The following is a 20,950-nucleotide window of genomic DNA, read 5'->3' as shown; positions in this document are numbered from 1 at the left end:
ACTTAAATCATTTGATTTGGACACAGAAAAAAAATTAAGTTTTTCACTCTCTTAATCTTATTATTAGCTTTGTATTAGCCTTTCTTTTGAAGTTTTAGTGTTTATTTAGTTTGTTGTATTGCATTTTATTTATGTTAAGAAAATAAAAATAAATTATTTAAATAAATTGTTTTTTTTTAAAAAAAAATTGTTAAGTGTTTCTTCATTTTAATTTAATTATAATCGATAATTGTAATTTTATGTAATTATAAAAACAAAAATATAAAATTAAATAAGAATAAGAAATAAAATGTGGTGGGGTAGGGTGTTGAATGAAAAACTATTGGAGAGGTAAAAATTGAAAGGGTGTTGAATTAAGAGAGAGAAAATGATGTGGAGTGTTGGAAATTGAAAAAGTGGATGTTGAAGGTTGTTGAATTTGTTTTACCATTGTAAATGGTCTAACCAACAATTGTTTGATCTTCTATCATATACCTCAAATTGTTTTTTTTTTTTAAAGAATACCTCAAATTGTTCTGTAAGCTAAATATACATATTTTGATGAGCGTATATCGTTTGCCCAATATGCATTGTTTGGAGGTTGCATGCTATCTATCATTGCAGAGAGCACTGCATTTTTATGATAATATTAATGACTGTGGACAAACTTTTTTTTTTTTTTTTATGGAAAGAGAAACATTTTGTTTTGATAAAGGTAAAGAAACATTATTTTTTTATGGAAAATTTTTTAGGGTGAGGGGATGATGTCCTAGTATATAATAGGAAAAATTTTAGGGTAACTTAAGAGTGTTAGTGGGGCTCAAACTCAAATCTTTAAGGTTTAAGATATGTCTTTTTATCACTATACCAAACTTTTACAATTGTTTTTTTATGATAAAGTTTACAAATATTAACTTATTAAAAAAAAATTAAAAGATATCCCCATTTACATATGTTGAAAGTGATTGTGAGAAATTTTGTGTGTTGGCTGCACACTTGGTCAGTTATAACTTGATCAGCAAATTGTGCAGGTTGGATGTCAACCCAGCTTTTTCCCAATGATTTGGTGTTGTCGGCGGTCGCAACAATTTGGTACCTTCAACCAACAATTGTTTGATTCTCTATCATATACTCAAATAGTTTTGTTTGATAGGTGCAGATCATTCATAAGGGTGTGTTTTGTAAGCTGAATATACATATTTTGATGAACGTAATTGTTTTCCTTCATATGCATTGTTTGGAGGTTGTGTGTTATCTGTCAACTTTGCATCATATCAGTGAAACATATTTTTATGACAATGACAGCAGACAAACAAAACATTTTTTGTGTGCAACATACATGGTCTTATAGGCGCATTTATTGATATCATCATCATAATATAAAAAATCTTAATATTTTAAAACAAGAATACTAGACAAGCATTTAATCTAAAAGTGACTAACGGTAGATCTATTTTGTAATCTCTTTTAATTTTTTCTGTTGCTGAATTCTCTTTTAAAATAACCAATACATACTTAATTTTTATTGAATATCAGTGTAAAAATAGTTTATGTTGATGGTGCATATCTTTTTTCTATTATATTTTAGGAAATACTAATTTCTAGTTTTAAACTTTGATTGCTTCTGCAGGCACACCTTGTGCCGAGGAAGCGATTCCGTTGTTGGTATATAATTTCATTTTTGCCTTTTCAAAAAAAAAAATTCATAGCCTTTTTAGTTAAAGTTTTATAATTTCTGACTATCTTGTGAAATATTTTCAAAATTCATGAATAATATATTAAACTAACTAAAATTATATATGTATAAATTGTGAAAAATTAAGACTTTTTGTTTTAAAAAGATCGATGATTAACTTACACACATAAAGTGCTAAAAAAATGAAGAATTGCAGGTTCGAAAACATCTTACCATTTGAGTTGTACATGTGCGACATAAATATGAAGACTTTAAATGAGCTGATCCTTAAAATTGAATACCAATTGGACTATTTGTATGAAGATCATAATATAATATAGGAGAATGATAACCATTGCCCTTGGAGCATTGGATAAGAAGATAAAAATAAAAATATAGTATTGAAAAATGATGAAAAATAATAAATTTAACTTTTTAAAAAGTGATAAAAATAAAACATTGTTCGTTTCATCATGAGAAAAAATTGACGTTGCTTCTCAACTCTCTATCTCTTTCAGCTGGTGCCTTTTTGTGTCGCTTAAAACCATGACACTAACAACTCAACCTCAAAAAAATAACTCACCACCACTTTACACAGTACTAAAAAAATTGCAATATCAAACCACTCCAACAGGCTAATTATATTTGATATAAATGCCATATGAGCATAGATTGAGAATCAAATAGTCAGAGGGACATATTGCTGAACCAAAAATGATGCCATCTGGTGCTTCCCTCTGCAACATTTGTGGGGAACAACTAGTGCTTAGTGAGAATGGGGAATTGTTTGTGGCTTGTCATGAGTGTAGCTACCCAATTTGTAAGGCCTGTTTTGAACATGAAATCAATGAGGGACATAAGGTCTGTCTTAAGTGTGGCACTCCCTATGAAGGTAATCTTTTTTATGTGTGCATTACTATATTTCAACGCAAACGTTTATTATTTGTGTATTTATATATGTGGGTTTGTAACTCTTTCTATACTCCTAATTTCAATCTACATGTTACGGTTTCTCGTTTATGTTTACTATATGAAATGATAGTTTTTGTTCTTTCTTTCTATGAAAATACCAATATGAAAATTTTTCAAGAAAAAACTAATGTTAATATGACCATCTTATATTCATTAAATTTTTAACCACAAATAAGAAAAAGTCCTTGTTAATCATGCATTTTTTTTAGGGTATTGTACTGCTGCTGTTCTCAACATACTTCGTATGGGTCCCAACAGAAAAAAGAAACGGGCCCACCCGATCATAGAAATAATTAAAAAATTAAATAAAAAAAAATAACGCCGTTGCCGGGGATCGAACCCGGGTCACCCGCGTGACAGGCGGGAATACTTACCACTATACTACAACGACTCAATTATGATAATGAATATATTTTAAGATACAAATCCCTGTGACTGTTCTCTCACATTTCATTCTTATGCGTTTCGCGCTCTCACCTTGCACGATAATTTAATCGTGTTGAAATCGAAAATCTGCGAAAGTTTGTTACTTCAATTGATTTACTCATTGTGTTAAAGAACCGTATATTTGTGTAGGGAGAACAAATAATGATAATGTTGATGATGAGCGCGAAGACGACGACGATGACATCATGGTTCATGAAAATCCATCTACAATGGCTTCCCAGATCAATAACTCTGAGGTAATGTGTTACTGTGAATTATTGGAATTTTGAGGGAAATGAGAAATCTGAAATTAGGCAATGTTTGGATAACAACTTATTTTTCAACTTACACCTATAGCTTAAACACTTGTAATTTAAGCGCTTATGAATAAACTATATTTCTATTACACATGATAACATAAAGTCAATTTGTTTTTTGTGTAAGTTATAAGTTGTTTTCATTAGCTATCGTCGTGAATTTATGTACATAAGCTGAAAACAGCTTAACAACACGTCATAAGTGCTTATGTCAGTAGATAAGCTAAAATAAGACAATCCAAACAGACTCTTAGTATGTTTATTATTTTGGAATATTGTTAACTTGTTGGAATATATAGTGACAACCACATCTCGAATTTTGTAGGATGGTGGGGGACTTCATGCTAGACATATCAGTACAGTGTCCTCACTTGATATTGGTAAATGAGAGAGACTCTAGATCATATATTTTGGTAAAATTTATTTAGAAATAATCATTGATTTTAACAATATGGTTTTTCTTGTAGAAGAAGTAAATGAAGAATCTGGGAATTCAAAATGGAAAAATAGAATGAAAGGCTGGAAAGGGAAAGGGAAGGGGAAAGGGAAGGGGAAAGACAAAAAGAACAAGACTAAAAAGGATGCACCTACAGCTGAAAATGAGGCTGCAGTTCCACCGGAGCAGCAGATGGAAGAAATTCGGTAAGTTCATTGAGAAATGAAATAGAGTTCCTCAAATGGACAACAGATTGTGTATTACAATAGTAGTTTTAATAAGTTGACAAAAAATTTCAGACCTTAATTAGGTTAGCATTAAGAGAAGCTACATGATAGATATCCCCCTTGTGTGGAGCTCAAGTAGTAAATCGAGGCACGGTTATGGTTTGGTTTGATACATTGAGTGGAATGAAAAACAAAACAAAAAGATTTATTAATTTACAAAATCTGTGACCATTCTTACATACTTATAAGCTGGAATCAGAATAATAACATTTTATTCTCCTACCAAGAGATGAAAAAGCAGTCCAGACATTTTCTTTTTCACAAATGCAATTGTCAGAAGCTGATGGATAGAAAAAGATCACTTTAACCTTCAGTCTTTATGTGTGCCAAAAATGAACTTCTACTATTTATTTTATGACCATCTTCCACAGTATAGAGAATTGCAAACAGAAGTTGCTGAAATGTTCAATTTTTTATCTACTTGCACATATTAATAATTAGTAGTTCATCAAATTGTTTTAAACCATCAGGTTGCACCTGAAAGACTATCAATTTTATTCGGAATATGTAGTTCATCAAATGCTTATTGATTCTGAATCTGTAAAAAACAACATATATTCATTCTGTAATTTGCATGATCTGCTTTGCAGGTCCACAGATGCTGCTGCTCTGCCACTTTCAGTACTTATGCCAATAGTAAAGTCCAAACTCGCACCATACAGAACTGTGATAATTGTGCGGCTAGTAATCTTGGGTCTTTTCTTCCATTATCGAGTTACAAATCCTGTTGAAAGTGCTTTTCCTCTGTGGTTGACATCTATTATATGTGAGATTTGGTTTGCATTTTCCTGGGTGTTGGATCAGTTCCCTAAATGGTCTCCAGTTAATCGACACACTTATATTGAGAACCTCTCTGCAAGGTAAACACACAAAGTTTTAAAATATTTGGATCCTTATGCCTTGTTCTTTAAGCATGACTTGAACATAATATATTGTATAATAAGTGAAGGTTAACATGGTAAACTATACTTAAAATAAATGTCAGAGTTGAAACTGAGCATGCACTTCGGATTCTGATGTACACTTCTATATTTATGCCATGACAGGTTTGAAAGAGAGGGTGAACCCTCTGGACTTGCTTCTGTTGATTTTTTTGTCAGTACAGTCGATCCTTTGAAAGAACCACCACTGATTACAGCTAATACAGTGCTTTCTATCCTTGCGGTTGACTATCCAGTAGATAAAGTATCTTGTTATGTGTCAGATGATGGAGCAGCAATGCTCACATTTGAATCTCTTGTGGAGACAGCTGAATTTGCAAAGAAGTGGGTGCCATTTTGCAAAAAGTTTTCAATTGAACCTAGAGCACCTGAGTATTACTTCTCACAAAAAATTGACTACCTTAAAGATAAAGTGCAACCTTCTTTTGTAAAAGAACGTAGAGCAATGAAGGTAATAAACATGTGAAGCTTCCTCTTTTCATTTGTAACTTAACTAATTGGTTGACCAAACTGAAGTAGTTATTAGTTTTTCATGAATTGAGTATCTTAGTGAAACATCTCCGTTATTACCTTTCAATTATGTCAGAGAGAATATGAAGAGTATAAAGTACGTGTTAATGCTATGGTAGCTAAGGCCCAGAAAACACCAGAAGAAGGATGGACGATGCAAGATGGAACACCTTGGCCTGGCAATAACTCACGTGATCACCCTGGAATGATTCAGGTATGTCCATTATTTCTGTATGCAATCAATTCTCAAAGCTAAATTGTTGATCATGATGGGCATAAATTACTTTGAGTGGTTTTGTATCAAAGATTAAAATCAGATGGAAAACTTTTATGCTCACAAGATTGATTGATTGGTATTACTCAACTATTGTCACATTTACACACTCATTTTATGCACTTCTCGTAGACTGCCTCATTCTTTGCAAAATCTGAGTTTTCAAGCAAAATATCTTCCAGGTTTTCCTCGGACACAGTGGTGCTCGTGATATCGAAGGAAATGAACTTCCTAGGCTAGTTTATGTTTCTAGAGAGAAAAGACCAGGATACCAACATCACAAGAAAGCAGGTGCTGAAAATGCACTGGTATGTATAGATACCTCAATAATGTTTCATATAAGGTCGTTATGATTTTATAATGCTTGATGTTTGTATTGATTTATCCAGGTGAGGGTGTCTGCAGTTCTCACAAATGCTCCCTTCATTCTCAATCTTGACTGTGATCATTATGTTAACAACAGCAAGGCTGTCCGAGAAGCAATGTGTTTTCTCATGGATCCAGAAGTTGGTAGAGACGTTTGTTATGTACAATTCCCCCAAAGATTTGATGGTATTGATCGCAGTGATCGATATGCCAACCGCAATACAGTTTTCTTTGATGTAAGTTTATGGCAAAGCATCATTTTCTTATGTGACAAAATTCATCTCATCAAACAAGTATTTTGCATAAATGCTCTTCCTAGTTTCAAGGCAAAGAAACTTTTCTTTTCTGTGTTTTGTGATCAAGAGTCCAATTCTATTGCATTTCATATGTTTCTATGTCACATTATCTCATTGTAAGCAATACTAATTCAGTGATTTTGTTCGCGCACGTTTGTGTTGTATTTTATGTATGAAGTGAAAATCATGGCCACAGTCTTCTATCTTCCAATCTTCCCTATTTTGTAGTCTTTTAATCATACACATTTCAGGTAAACATGAGAGGACTTGATGGCATTCAAGGACCAATGTATGTGGGGACTGGATGTGTTTTCAACCGACAAGCACTTTATGGCTATAGCCCACCTTCTATGGTCAATTCACCAATATCATCATGCTGTTGCTGCCCCTCCAGCAAAGAAGTGTCAAGGGTTTCTAGAGATGGAAAGAGGGCAGAACTTGATGCTGCAATTTATAATCTCAGGGAGATTGACAGTAAGCACAGTTAATTTTTCCTATCATTTTTAGAGAAGCATGAAGCAGAATCTTCTAACTGTAACATTCTTCTGGTTTCTTTTCTTCCTGCAGATTATGATGAGAATGAGAGGTCAATGCTAATTTCACAAATGAGCTTTGAAAAAACTTTTGGCTTGTCTACTGTTTTCATTGAATCTGCATTAATGGAGAACGGAGGAGGGGTACCAGAATCTGCAGATCCTTCAATGCTGATCAAGGAGGCCATTCATGTAATTAGCTGTGGGTATGAAGAGAAGACTGAATGGGGGAAAGAGGTTTGGCTTAAATGTTAATGTTCTAGCATAAAGTCCATCTTTAGATTATGGTTTCCTTTTCTCTTTTCTAATGATATTTTTGTTAATGTACTTATAACTGTTAAAATTCCACTCGAGCTAGACACATAATGTTTCACTTTTTAACTAATCTATAGTTTAGTTTTTTTATCAATGAACCTATTTTCTTGTCTTTTCAGATTGGTTGGATTTATGGTTCAGTTACTGAGGATATCTTAACAGGATTCAAGATGCAGTGCCGAGGATGGAGGTCGATCTACTGCATGCCCTTAAGGCCTGCATTCAAAGGGTCAGCACCTATCAACTTGTCTGATCGGTTGCACCAAGTCCTTCGATGGGCGCTTGGATCAGTTGAAATTTTCTTAAGTAGACATTGCCCCCTTTGGTATGCAGTTGGAGGAGGCCGTCTCAAATGGCTGCAGAGATTGGCTTATATAAACACTATTGTTTATCCTTTTACATCCCTTCCTCTAGTTGCTTATTGTACTTTGCCAGCAATTTGCCTTCTCACAGGAAAATTTATCATACCAACGGTAATCTCTTAATCTTTACTTTTTGGTCTAGCATACATAATTATAGAGAAAGTTGTTAAATTTCAGTTCAGTCCCCATGGATTATCTAATAATTGTCTTGTAAAATATAATTTAGTTTGTAAAATTGAAATTACAACCAAGAAAATCATTTATAGGCTTATAGAAACAATTCAATATATAACGAACAGTTTATATTGTACTAATACTTTGTTCTTTAAAAATGCATACAGCTTACCAACGTTGCAAGTATTCTCTTTCTTGGACTTTTCCTCTCCATTATAGTGACAAGTGTGCTTGAGCTGCGTTGGAGTGGTGTTTGTATTGAAGATTTATGGCGTAATGAGCAGTTTTGGGTGATTGGAGGTTCTTCAGCTCATCTGTTTGCTGTGTTCCAAGGATTTCTTAAGATGTTGGCTGGTGTTGATACCAACTTCACTGTCACTGCCAAGGCTGCTGAGGATACCGAGTTTGGTGAACTTTATATTATCAAGTGGACTACTCTCTTGATTCCACCTACAACTCTTATCATTATTAACATGGTTGGTGTTGTTGCTGGATTTTCTGATGCACTTAATGGAGGATATGAGTCTTGGGGACCTCTCTTTGGGAAGGTTTTCTTTGCCTTCTGGGTGATTTTTCATCTCTATCCATTCCTCAAGGGTCTCATGGGGCGCCAAAACCGCACTCCTACCATTGTTATTCTGTGGTCAGTGTTGTTAGCCTCTGTCTTTTCTATTATTTGGGTCAAGATAGACCCATTTGTGAACAAAGTTGACAGTGAGACCATAGCTGAAACTTGTGTTGCTATAGATTGTTAAGTCACTCAAAGGATGCTTACCAAGAGTTTTTGTAAATATATATGTGAAAAGATGCATAAATGGGTAATGATTTGATTCATTGCTTGTGTGAGTCATAACTCATGAGGATTAGCTCTTTGCTGAAATGTGTAACCATATTGAACTAAGATTGGAAATATATGTCATAACTTATAAGCTTTGGACAAACTATACCTGACCTATTTTTTTAAAAATTGAAGCATGTCAGCATTCCTTGAGTCTGTAAATTGTTTTGTGAATGTTTAAACCTTTATTACATAAAAGATTTTAAACAGAATGACCAAACTCATTTTACATTTCATGTAAAAAAAAGGTACTTAAAAAATATTTGAATTCATCTATATACTACTATCATTTTGAGATATTTTTTAATAGGATTGTAAATTTTTAACTGCATTAATTATTATTTTTCTTAACATGTTTTTAATTATTATATACATTTTTTCAACCAACAATAAATAATGGGAAGATAAATGAATTATTGACTAAAACATGACCACTTCATTTCATTTGAAACAAATGTTGAAACACAATTTGGCAAAGATCCATAAGAATATAATCTAGACTTATTGTAAGCTTGAAGATTCATGATGAAAAACTACTTCACATAGTTTTAAGTAAACATTCTTCTAGTGACAAAACGGGAGAGACATTGTGGTTAGTGATATTGATCAACTACAATATCATAAGTGGTTTTTTTCTCTCTCTTTTACAAAGTTTTTTTGTTTTTGTTTTGTACACTTATGACATTATGATTGACCAATGTCACTCAAGTATTATCCAAGACAAGATACAGATGTTTCAGTACGATATAACCACACTTATAAGAGTATATACTATATTAATTTGTCTTCCAATAAACTCTTGAAGATAAATATAGAAAAATAATATTAATTTTTAAAAAATTTAATACTATTGATTGTTTAGCATAGTTTACTAGTTTAGAATTAGAACTGTCTTGGATCAAAAGGAACAAACAAAGCTAAGCCATGAAGTAATCCCAATCCCAAGTCCCAACTGTCACAGACCTGTGCAATGCAAAGGCTTCTCTCTCTCTTCTAAATATGTGCCCCATCTCTCTATTTTACACTTTCCCATACTAATCTTTGTACTCACTCTAACATCTCACTTTTTCAACCATTGCTTCCATACTTCTTTCTCTTTATCCCACACTCTCTCTATCCCTCTTCCATCCTTCAGTTTCTCAGTTCTGCTTGTGCACCTGTTACCTATCATCAAGCTATGAAACCATCACCACCACCTCCATTACTTCCTATTCTCCTCTTCACCATCTTCTTCCTCTTCCCCACCATTATCACCTCAGTTTCTCTACCTCTTCCACCTAAATCATCACCTTCTTCACCTTCCACTTCCACTTCCACTCTTGAGCCAAACCAACTCAAAGCCCTTCAATCCCTCAACATCCCCACATCAAAGAACCCTTGCATCCAACCATCTTTCCACAATGCCACACAATGTGACTCTTCAAAACCCTTTAGCCACCTCATTTCCCTTACCCTTTCAAACTGTTCAACCTCCCTATCTCTCTCCTACAATGCCCTCAAATCCCTCTCTACCCTCCAATCCCTTCACTTCCTTAACTGCCCCATTGCTCCAATTCACTTCCCTCCTCAACTCACATCCTCTCTTCTCTCCTTCACCTCCATCAACAGTCTCCACAAGATCTCAGGTGTATGGCTCTCTCACCTAGCAAACCTCACTGATCTCACTGTCTCAAATACCCCAATCAAAGCTTCTGGACCTTATGTTATCCTTGCTCACATGAAAAAGCTCAAAACTTTAACCATTTCCAATTCCAATCTCACTGGTTTTCTACCAAAATACATCCATTCCAACCTGACCCACATAGATTTTTCATCCAACAATCTCAAAGGAAACATACCCTTTTCCATTACCATGCTTGATGGCCTTGAAAGTTTGAATCTTTCTTCAAATGGGCTGAAGGGTGAGATACCCTCTTCATTAGGGGACTTAATTTCCCTTAAAAATCTTTCTTTGGCTTCAAATTCATTTTCAGGGTCTATCCCAGATTCAATTTCTGCAATTCCAGGTTTGGTTCACATGGATCTGAGTTCAAACCAGCTCAATGGAACAATTCCAAAGTTCATTTCAGAAATGAAGAACCTCAAGTACTTGAATCTTGCTAACAATAATCTTCATGGGGTTGTTCCATTCAACTTGAGTTTTATCAAAAGTTTGACAATGTTTAAGGTTGTTGGGAACAGTAACTTGTGTTATAATCATTCAGTTTTGTCTTCAAAATTGAAGCTTGAGATTGCTGCTTGTGATAAGTATGGGAGGCCAATGTCTCCACCACCTGCTAAAGATTCTTCTGGAGATGATAGTAATGATTCAGATTATGATGAAGAGGATGATGAAAGTAGCATCCATAAAAGAGAGCATCATCATGGTCCAAACAAATTTGTTCTTGGTGTGGCAATTGCTCTTTCTTCCATTGTCTTTTTGATTGTGTTCTTAATCCTATGTTCAAAGTGCTGTCGCTGAAGAAACTTTTTTATTATTTTTTTCACTTTATAGAATTTGGATGGATTAGGAAATTGATAATTTAAGGCAATTGGTGCTTATTTAATTAATTAATTTATTATATAATGGTTAGCAAAAGAGAAATGGGAGGTGATTGCAAAAGAGAAAATGAAAAGAAAAAAAATGCTCTTTTTTGTTTTGGTTGGGTGATATAGTATATGAAAGGCACCCATTAGAAATAGGAGAATGGAAAAAACAATGAATTGGAATTTTATTTTAGCTTCTTTTACTATTATAATGTAGTAATCAGATGCTTTCTGCAGTGCAATAAGTTACAAAATTTGCATGGAATGCTTGGCTAGCATACTTCTCTTTAGTCTTCAGTACTGTTAAACTATTTTAATCAGTTGCTTGTGCATGCTTCTATTGTTCTCCTTTGGTACATTGTATATTGATGCTATAAGTGGTTACTAATATTAAGTACTATTGTCTAATTATGCATAGTGATTGTGTTAAAGTTGTCAATGAGTTTCACCAAAGAACAAATCGTTTAAAAAAATTGGAGTTAGATTTCAGAGTGAAACAATTTTTGATCAAACTATATTTATCCCACGGTTAAACTCCGAATTGGCAGAGCTCATTCCTCAAGAAACATATAGGTTAACAAAAAAAAATTATGCATACAGTAGTAGAAACAAAATCATTGAGTATATTAATTTCTATAAGAAAATTAATGTAGTAGTTATATAGATTGAAAAATACAATACAATGAAGATATGTGTGAAAAACATAATTAACATTTCAAAATGACAAAAAGTAAAATACAGTATAGTTCTTTTTTGTTATTAGAACTGTACTATGTGCTTCCCAAAATAAGAACGAACTTGTGAGAGACATAGTAATGTAACTGTTGTATTATATACGGCTAAAAGGTAGAGGTGGTATCCAGCAATATGTAATTAACTTGTGCTATAAGCTTTTATTTTTAAACTTTTCCTTGATTCCGCCGTCTGGTTGACCCCCAATGACCCTTATTTTAGACTTTTGATTATTGCACCACATCGCAGTCAATCATTTCCTTTATTTTTTCCCTTGCTTTAATATTCACTCTTTTATTGAGTAAAATTCATATAAATCTCGTCACTTTATGTATGAGCTATGTGTGGATTCTACATAAGTTTCATCAAATAAAAGAATAAATGTTAGAGTAAATGTTGAAAAGAGAATGTTGTCACTACTTATTAATTTATATTAAAAAAGATAAAAGCGATCTTCTGTAAACAAAAAAGGTAAAAGTGATTTTAGTAATAAAATTAATTTTAACATGTTAAAATATACTTATGTCTGTGTGTGTTCATTTATCTAATTAAGAATAAAATAAATATATTTTACTTTTAACTATATGGTAAGATAATGTTCATATGCACCCAATTTTAATTAAATTAGATTTTTTTTCTTAAAAAAAAAATGAATTAGATATTTTGAAATATATAATTTTATAATCAATATATTTATTCATTTTCCTAAATTATATATAATATATTAGAGTTAAATGTGATTTTCTTCGTCTCATGAACAAATTATGAATATGGTGCCACCGGTGACTCTTGACACTCATCGCTTTCATCATTATACCAAAATGTTAGAGATTATTAGTGATTATATTAAAAAGGTTTAAATATGTAAAAAAATCCATGTAAGTTGGCGTGAAGAAGGTCTAGTTTTTAAATTTTAAAATTCAAAATTGAGGTTGAAGATGAAGAAGAAAAAATAGAGGAATTATAGTAGAAATTGGGGTTGGAGATGAAGAAGAAAAAATAGAGGGATGAAGAAGGTTTAGTTTTTAAATTTTAAAATTCGATGATTACGTTGTTTAATTACATCTTGCAAATGATTGATTCCTACTTCAGTTGTATATTGCAAGCACATTACATAATGATAGCAAGTTTCCATGTGCCTAAGCGTCGACATTAAGGGTATAAGCTATCATGACAGAGAACCTTCACAACAGGATTGGTGGGTGGGGGTGGGGGTGGATTAGCCATTGCATGTGCAATGAATGTTAAAGGAAAGCACATGCATATATATTTCCCAGCGGCGTTCGAAGTACTGCTTGAAATTATTGCAATTAAGCCTAAATGAAACACTATGTTGAAGGAAAAGGGAGAATACAAGTCCCTCCCTCCCTCCATCCATGAAGAAGTTATTGTCATGTTGATGAGTATATATGAAAATGACATGATAATCAATAAGTATGTCTAAGGTTATTACTAAGGAACTAATTAATTTATTGAAAATACAGCTAAAATTATTTGTAACTTTCAAGGGTTGCTGCGTTTGTGACTTTATTATGAGAAGTGGAGCACATCATATTCCTTTATTTTATTTATAATAAAAAGAGCAATGTGAAAAATGTTTTGGCTGAATCGGATTCTAATGTTAATGGAGAACCATTTGAATATACCATAGTACTACCTAGGACAACACAAAACATGTCAGTCATCAGCATTCAGTACTCGTACTCTAATACATTCTGTAAGCGGCACTCAATTTCTCAATTTAAATTCTAAATACATTTTTGTGTCCATTCACATTTTGAGTTGTTGGCATTGTCAGAAATGACAGTTGAAATATACTAGTTTAGCATAACGAAATATAAGCAAAAATGGGCCCCATAAATTAAGTATTTAGTCCAAGATTTAGATTGTGATTCTTTGGATTCATTGAACCCATCGACGTTGCAATGATCAACATGTCTCTACCATTGAATATTGAAGATCGAATGGCTTGTATGGCGGTTCACATATTCATAACTCTACATGTATTTAGAGTTATGAATATTCTACATGTACTTGCCCCGCAAGGGAAACGTGATTGGAAGATATGTGTTAGGGGAGTCTGGGTCGGGAGCGGTAATAGATTAAACGTCCATAACCACTAAGATAAGACATCAGGTATATGTAGAGATGTCAAATGGGCCGGTCCGATCCAGCCCGGTTCGGGCCAGACTATAGAAATGGACCACCGTTTATGATTGGGCCGTGAATTCTAGAGCCCGGCCCGGATGGGCCATGAGCCAGCCCGGCTGACCCGTTTATGTTTTATTTTTAAAATTTTAAAATTGTAAGCTAAATTTATCCATATTTATTAATTTTATTTATTTAAATATTTTTTTGTTAATAAATTTTAAATTAGTTGATAATTTTTTAAAAAATTATGTTGTTTTTTAACAAAAATAAAATGAAATATGGGCTAATAGGCCGTCTCAAAGTCCGATGGGCCAGCCCGCCCCAACTTTGTATGGCCCATATGGGCTTGGGCTGAAAAAACCCGAGTGCATTTTTGGGCTAGTTTTTTAGGCCCGACCTAAAAATATGGGCCAATGGGCCAGCCCATTTTTGACAGCTCTAGGTATATGATCCCCTCTCTTGTATATCCAACATTTCCTCCATCTTTAGTCAACGTGACACTTGATTCCCAACAATGTGCCTCTCACATGCAATGCAACTATCGTCGTACTTGGAAACTTCTGTCAGCATTAAATTTCTCAATTTAAATTCTAAATACAATTTTCGTGTCCATTTACATTTTGAGTAGCGAACATTGTCAGAAATGACGGTTGAAATCTACTAATCTATTATAACGAAATATAAATAAAATTGAATTAAAAAAAGTTAATATATTTAATCCAAAATTTAAATCTGGTATTTTTTATTCATCGAAGCCCATCAACGTTGCAATCAACATATCTTTACCATTGAAAAGTGAAGATTGAATGGCTTGTATGGCAGTTCAACGTGTACATAGATAATGTAGAATAAATTGATAATGGATAACTTTCACACTCCATTGATTTTTCTAATGATTTACCAGAAACCATTGCAAGAACATAAACCATATCCTTGAAATGGTGAAACCAGTTTGAATCTCTCAAGAACATAAACCTCTTTTTCGCATCTTTTCTCGCAACTTTTTCACTTCTTACGGTGCCTCTACGTAAACATTCGTTACAAAAATTCTCTTTCTTCAACCTCACAAATATACACACATTACCGTTTAGAGTAATATTTTATGTCCGTATGTCTGTTTTTTTTTTGTTACGCTAATGCGTATAATTTTTTTAGTGTTGCGTAATGCGTACAATTATTATTTTTATAAAATTTTGATTTTAATTAAAAGTACAAGTATAGATGCCTAAAAAAATTATACTTATATATATTTTACACATTTATATTGTAACAAACCATGCATATCTTTTTCTTATTAAAAAAACTAAACATATATTTTTCAATGACACCAACAATGTAACAAATATAATACCATATAATACAAATTCTTATGTTTTTAAATGACACCAAAAATATGATAACAAAATTTGTTATACAGTATAATTGGAAAAGAAAAAACAAATTATTCTCTAGCTTAGCTCAGTTGATATAGACAATATATAAATATATGCAAGGTCGCGGGTTCGAATCCCAGACACCACAAAAAAAAAAAAAAATCCAATATTTTGTACAATATTTTGCCAAACAACTTTTAATTTAAAAACAAACTTTTAACTTAAAAAAATAAAGAAACCAAACAGTTTTTTGCTTAAAGAGCTTTATTTTAACTTTGTTTTAAAGCAGTTTTCAGACCAAAAAAAGCCGGGCCAAACGGTACCGTAATACCTTGCATTTAAGCCATATAATATTCTATATTTTAATAATACTGACCAATTTTTAATAGAATTCCATGAGCGGAAAAAAAAAATGAAACAGAACAAGAAAAAGCTAGTTTCCGTTGCCGGGACTTGAACCCGGGTCTCTCGGGTGAGAGCCGAGTATCCTGACCAACTAGACTACAACGGATGATGTTAAATATCTTAATTATATCCTATTTAAATAAATAAAATTAATGTTGATGCCAAAGCTAGCGTTATATTGCTCCTATAACTATCTAAATTATCGAAGAAAGAAGATAATCCAAAACAACTCCTTTAAAGTATTTTTTTTAAAAAAAAAATTGGTAAAGAAGAAAAATTATTATTAATTAAAGTGACACATACCTATTCTCTTGGGGATTTGAATTACATCCTTTGATGTTATTGGTTAGACTCTTACCACTAAACTGACACCTTATGGATTAAAATATACCGAGTAATAGTATTGTTATAAAAAATATGAAGATTATACATCAATAAAAGAATGCAATGTCATTGTACCAAAAAAAATGCAATCCCAAGAGGTGTTTTATCTAGAAATCATTCCTAAAAGGATTATTAAGTAATGAGAACATAAAGAAAATACACCCCATTACACTTTTTTTTCAAACGCTTTTACAAAAAATAGTGAAATATATAAATTTAAGAAAAAAGGAAAGAAAGTGAAACTATTGCCAAGATGTCACTTTTATAATTTTTCGTTAAAACAAAAACATGGAAACCAATTGTTTTATCAAACCAAATAGGTTCTAAGAATGCTTACAAATATCCCTATGGCATTGTGGATTCAAAATATACACATCTTAAACAGATATAAGCAAAAGAAAAAGTTATTTGTTTCCTTTAATCTTGAACCATGCCTCAGCGCAATGACTTCGTGCAATTCCTAGTTCATCTTTACATGCACAACCACCAAGCATAATCAAATCTGTATTTTTATTAGCACTGTGTGGAGTGCCAACAGCAGTTGCTTGACTTGCTTCTAACGGTTGCTCAGAGTCCAGATGAGAAATCTCTACAAATCATTTCATCATCCAAATTTTCACAATTCAAATCAATCACGCATGAGTTTGTATTTAGACACCCCTTTTGGTTCTTTAATCAATAACTTGTGCAGTCCTGGTTCATTAGTTTTAGCTTCCAATTTTCTATTATCTCCACCATTGCCAAACACTCAACCTGAGCAGGAGAATCTATTATATCACAGGTCTCAAGTGCTTCCTTATTACCTGAATTACTTAGATGATTATAACTAGCCCCTTGATCACCACCAATGTTCTGACCCCTCACTTCTAAGTGTTTCTCCTTTAACTCCTCATTCAATACAAGATCATTGCAGTTCTCTTCTGAATTCCGGTCTTGAAGCATACACTAACCTTATAACCCAGCTATATCCAGCTCCTGCATCAGTTGCAACTCCTTCAACCAAATGACTCAAATCATCATGAACCCGATCCAACATCTCACCACTACCTTTGTTTGTTGCCTGATCCATGACACCATTTCAAAATTTCCAATTCCTTCCACACAATATTTACAAACCTGAAAAGAAATTTCTATAATACATGCACCCTATAGTGGTTTGGGCACGTAGAGAGAAGACCTATAGATTTTATAGCAAGGAGAGTAGGTCAGATGGAGGATAGTCAGATCCCTAGAGACAGAGGAAGACATAGAAAAACTATAAGAGAAACTATTAGGAAAGACTTGAAGATTAATGAGTTGGACCAAAATATGGTTTATGATAGAACATTATGGCGTAATTTGATCCATGTAGCTGACCCCACTTAGTGAGATAAGACTTGGTTGTTGTTGTATGCATCCCACACTGATAAACTCAACAAAAAGAAAGAAAAAACTAACTTTTTAATTCTTATTTACAAGGATGAAAAATGTGATTAAATGAAAGGCAAACAAATTCATATATCTCAACGACCCATTTCATAATTTGAGAGAGAATCTTCAGATATTGTTACAAAATCATAAATAAAAAAATTTCTGCATGCAGCACTGAATTCCTCAATTTATATTTTAAATAGCATTTACGAGTCCATTCTCATTATGAGTGGCAAGCATTGACAGAAATGGAATTTGGAATCCAAAAAGCAACCGATACTGGATGCAGATTCTCTGGATTCGTCAAACCCCGCCATTGCGGCAATAAACGCATCTGTATCATTGAATTGAGATTGAATTGCATAATCATATGGTCGATTTGCATAGTCGAAAGTCTAAACCACTGATTCTGCAGATACTTTCATCTCACCCTATACTATATATACTAATCTACAAGGCATCTTACACCAGTAAGAAAAATGTGATTGGAAAGTATGTACTATCCTAGAATAGGAGAATAAATTGATAATGGAAGACTTCCACACTATTGATTTTTTCTAATGATTTACCAGAAACCTCTGCAAGAACACAAACCATCCTTGAAATGGTGAAACCGGTTTGAATCTCTCAATACAATTTCCATCTTTGTTGTCTTGGACATGAACTTCCCCATCTCATGACAGTCCCCACATACTCTTCGATTCTTCGATACCCTAACAGTCCTCCCAGGCGGTAAATTTAATATACCGAACGCCATTGCTGACTTTTCACTGTGTCCACATTGAATCATTTCCTTCTCCATATCATCTTCATTAATCAATACATACCTGAACATACTAGAGTAATCTTCATTCTGCATTTGCATTGTCAATTTACTCAGCAACACGTCTATCTTTTTCGCTTGAGGGTGCTTACTGTTCCCAGCGACAAAGATATTAAACTTTCCTCCGACTTCGATCCAACTACAACCTGGATTCTGTTTAAATCCCCTTTTTTGCATCCTTTTTCGCAACTTTTTCACTTCTTCCCATTTTTCTGCTTCTGCATATACATTAGCTAGAACAACATAATACCTTGTGTTGTCTGGCTCTAGCTCAAAAATATGTTCTGCCACTTTTTCTGCTAGCTTCACGTCATGATGGATCCTACACCCAGAAAGCAAGACACCCCAAATTGTAGTATCTGGTTTAATTGGCATCGACTCAATGAACTTGTAAGCCTTTGATAGATTTCCCATCCGGGCAAGGAGATCCACCACGCAGGCATAGTGTTCTAACTTTGGTTCGACGCCGCATTCATTTCTCATGGAGTTAAAGAATTTCCAACCCTCATTAAGTAATCCAGAATGACTGCAAGCATTAAGTATCGCGGAAAAGGAGGACTCGTCGGGCTCGATACCTGCAATCCTCATCTCGTTGAAAGTGGAAATTGCCTCGTTTCCAAATCCATGCATGCCATATCCAGCTATCATAACAGTCCATGAAATCAAATCTTTTTTAGGAATCATATCGAAAAGTAGTTGTGCTAGAACAAGTAGCCCACATTTGGCATACATATCAACAAGTGCACATGCTACATGCAAATCTGAAAAGTACCCTCTTCTTAATATGTGACCATGTATCTCTCTGCCTTTGTCTAGAGCTGCTAATCCTGCACAAGCTGGAAGTACACAAGCCATTGTAATGTCATCTGGCTTAAATTGTTTTTGCATGTCCAAAAAAAGTTCTAGAGCTTCATTGGGAAGTAAATTTTGTGAATAACCTCCGATCATTGTATTCCATGAGACAATGTCCTTAACTGGAATTTTAGAGAAAACTAAACGAGCTTCTTCCACGCTTCCACATTTTGCATACATGTTGATGAGAGCGTTAGTGACAGGCAAATTCGACCCCATGCCATTCTTTATAACATAACTGTGTACATCCCTTCCTTTATCCAAAGAGCTGCTACAAGCACAAGCATGAACAATGCTTGTGACAGTATAAATATCTGGCCTAACACCCTTGCTTTGCATTTCATCGAATAATCCAATAGCATCACTGTATAGACCTTCTCGTACATAAGCAGCAATAATTGAAGTCCAAGAAACAATAGTTGTGTCACCCATCTTCACAAAAACTTCAGTTGCGCCATTTAAATTACCACATTTTGAATACATGTCTAGTAAAGTATTGCTAAACACAACTTCCTCACTAAAACAAGCTTTCACTCCAAAACCATGAAGAGCTCTACCAAGTGAAAGATTCCCAATATTTGCACAAGCCACAAGAACACTAACCAAAGTGGTCAAATCCACCTCAACCCCCAAAATCAGCATCTGAATGAAAATTTCAAGTCCATTTCCAGAAAAGCCATTCACAACACAACCATTTATCATAGAATTCCACGAAACAACATCTGGTTCACTCAATTCATCAAACAGATTATGTGCACTCTCAACTCCACCAAATTTGAAATAAGCAGCAATCAAAGAGTTAACAACAGCAGTATTAGACCCAAATCCTAATTTCAAAACATACCCATGAACCCTTTTACACTCCTTTACTTTTCCCAATGCAGCAAAACACTTCAACACACAGGTAAATGTATAACAATTCCCTACAACTCCCAACTTCTGCATTTTCTTAAAAAGACTCACACTTTCTCTAAAATTACCAATCTTTGCATATTCAGACATCAAAAGATTCCAAAGAAAAACCTTATCATTCATAATCTTATCAAATATTTTTCTCCCTTGAACCAAATCACCGCAATTCACATACATAAACACTAGTTTAGCTCCTAAAGCCTCGTCAACTGAAATTCCATTAGAAATAATAACAGAATGAACCCTTTTTCCATCTTCCAAAGATTTCTTCTCAGCACAAAGCTGCAAAACGGAACAGTAACTATTCAACCCAAGTTCATAGCTTTTTGACTTTGTGAGTAATTCAATAGCATTTCTAAGATCACCCATTTCGCAGAATTTGTTAATTTTTGCATTTTGGTTTTGGGTTACGCTGTGAGTGGTGTTGGTGAAAGATGGAGAGACACAGACAGTGGAATGTAGAAGACATGTTCTACGAGGTTGTTTGAAGAAGATGAAGCGGTTATGAGATTTTTTTGCGTAATTTGAAGTGGTTTTATGAGTGTGATAAGGTGAAGAGATTGGTATAGTTTTCGACACAGATGACATTGTTGTCTATCCAAAGACCAAGACAGTGACGAGAATGATGCTACACTACGCGACATAAATATATGAAAGAGAACCTTTTTAAAAAAAATAAAT

General features: G+C 33.7%; 3 protein-coding genes and 2 non-coding genes across 5 annotated transcripts; 2 read left to right on the top strand and 3 right to left on the bottom strand.

Annotated features, from left to right (window-relative positions):
* Positions 1-2,312: 2,312 nt before the first annotated feature.
* On the top strand, positions 2,313-8,830 carry LOC11406771 (cellulose synthase A catalytic subunit 8 [UDP-forming]). Its single transcript, XM_003629745.4, has 13 exons — positions 2,313-2,546; positions 3,203-3,309; positions 3,695-3,749; positions 3,837-4,011; positions 4,683-4,952; positions 5,139-5,484; positions 5,620-5,757; positions 6,000-6,125; positions 6,207-6,419; positions 6,731-6,953; positions 7,047-7,249; positions 7,447-7,800; positions 8,031-8,830. The coding sequence occupies exons 1-13, from the start codon at positions 2,369-2,371 to the stop codon at positions 8,616-8,618; spliced, it is 2,976 nt and encodes a 991-aa protein (XP_003629793.4). The 5' UTR covers positions 2,313-2,368; the 3' UTR covers positions 8,619-8,830.
* Positions 2,946-3,017, bottom strand: TRNAD-GUC (transfer RNA aspartic acid (anticodon GUC)). Its single transcript has one exon. It is a non-coding gene; the product is annotated as a tRNA-Asp (tRNA).
* A 789-nt stretch (positions 8,831-9,619) lies between the features above and the next one.
* On the top strand, positions 9,620-11,544 carry LOC11412907 (receptor-like protein 51). Its single transcript, XM_003629744.4, has one exon. The coding sequence runs from the start codon at positions 9,879-9,881 to the stop codon at positions 11,160-11,162; it is 1,284 nt and encodes a 427-aa protein (XP_003629792.1). The 5' UTR covers positions 9,620-9,878; the 3' UTR covers positions 11,163-11,544.
* Positions 11,545-15,921: 4,377 nt separating this feature from the next.
* TRNAE-CUC (transfer RNA glutamic acid (anticodon CUC)) lies at positions 15,922-15,994 on the bottom strand. The gene has a single exon. It is a non-coding gene; the product is annotated as a tRNA-Glu (tRNA).
* A 1,776-nt stretch (positions 15,995-17,770) lies between these two features.
* LOC11412407 (pentatricopeptide repeat-containing protein DOT4, chloroplastic) lies at positions 17,771-20,900 on the bottom strand. Its single transcript, XM_024771748.2, has one exon. It carries the CDS (start codon positions 20,855-20,857, stop codon positions 18,248-18,250), a length of 2,610 nt encoding a protein of 869 aa, XP_024627516.1. The 5' UTR covers positions 20,858-20,900; the 3' UTR covers positions 17,771-18,247.
* Positions 20,901-20,950: the final 50 nt, after the last annotated feature.

Source organism: Medicago truncatula, chromosome 8, assembly GCF_003473485.1.
Source record: "Medicago truncatula cultivar Jemalong A17 chromosome 8, MtrunA17r5.0-ANR, whole genome shotgun sequence".
Taxonomy (NCBI): domain Eukaryota; kingdom Viridiplantae; phylum Streptophyta; class Magnoliopsida; order Fabales; family Fabaceae; genus Medicago; species Medicago truncatula.
This window is presented reverse-complemented; position numbering and strand designations above follow the sequence as displayed.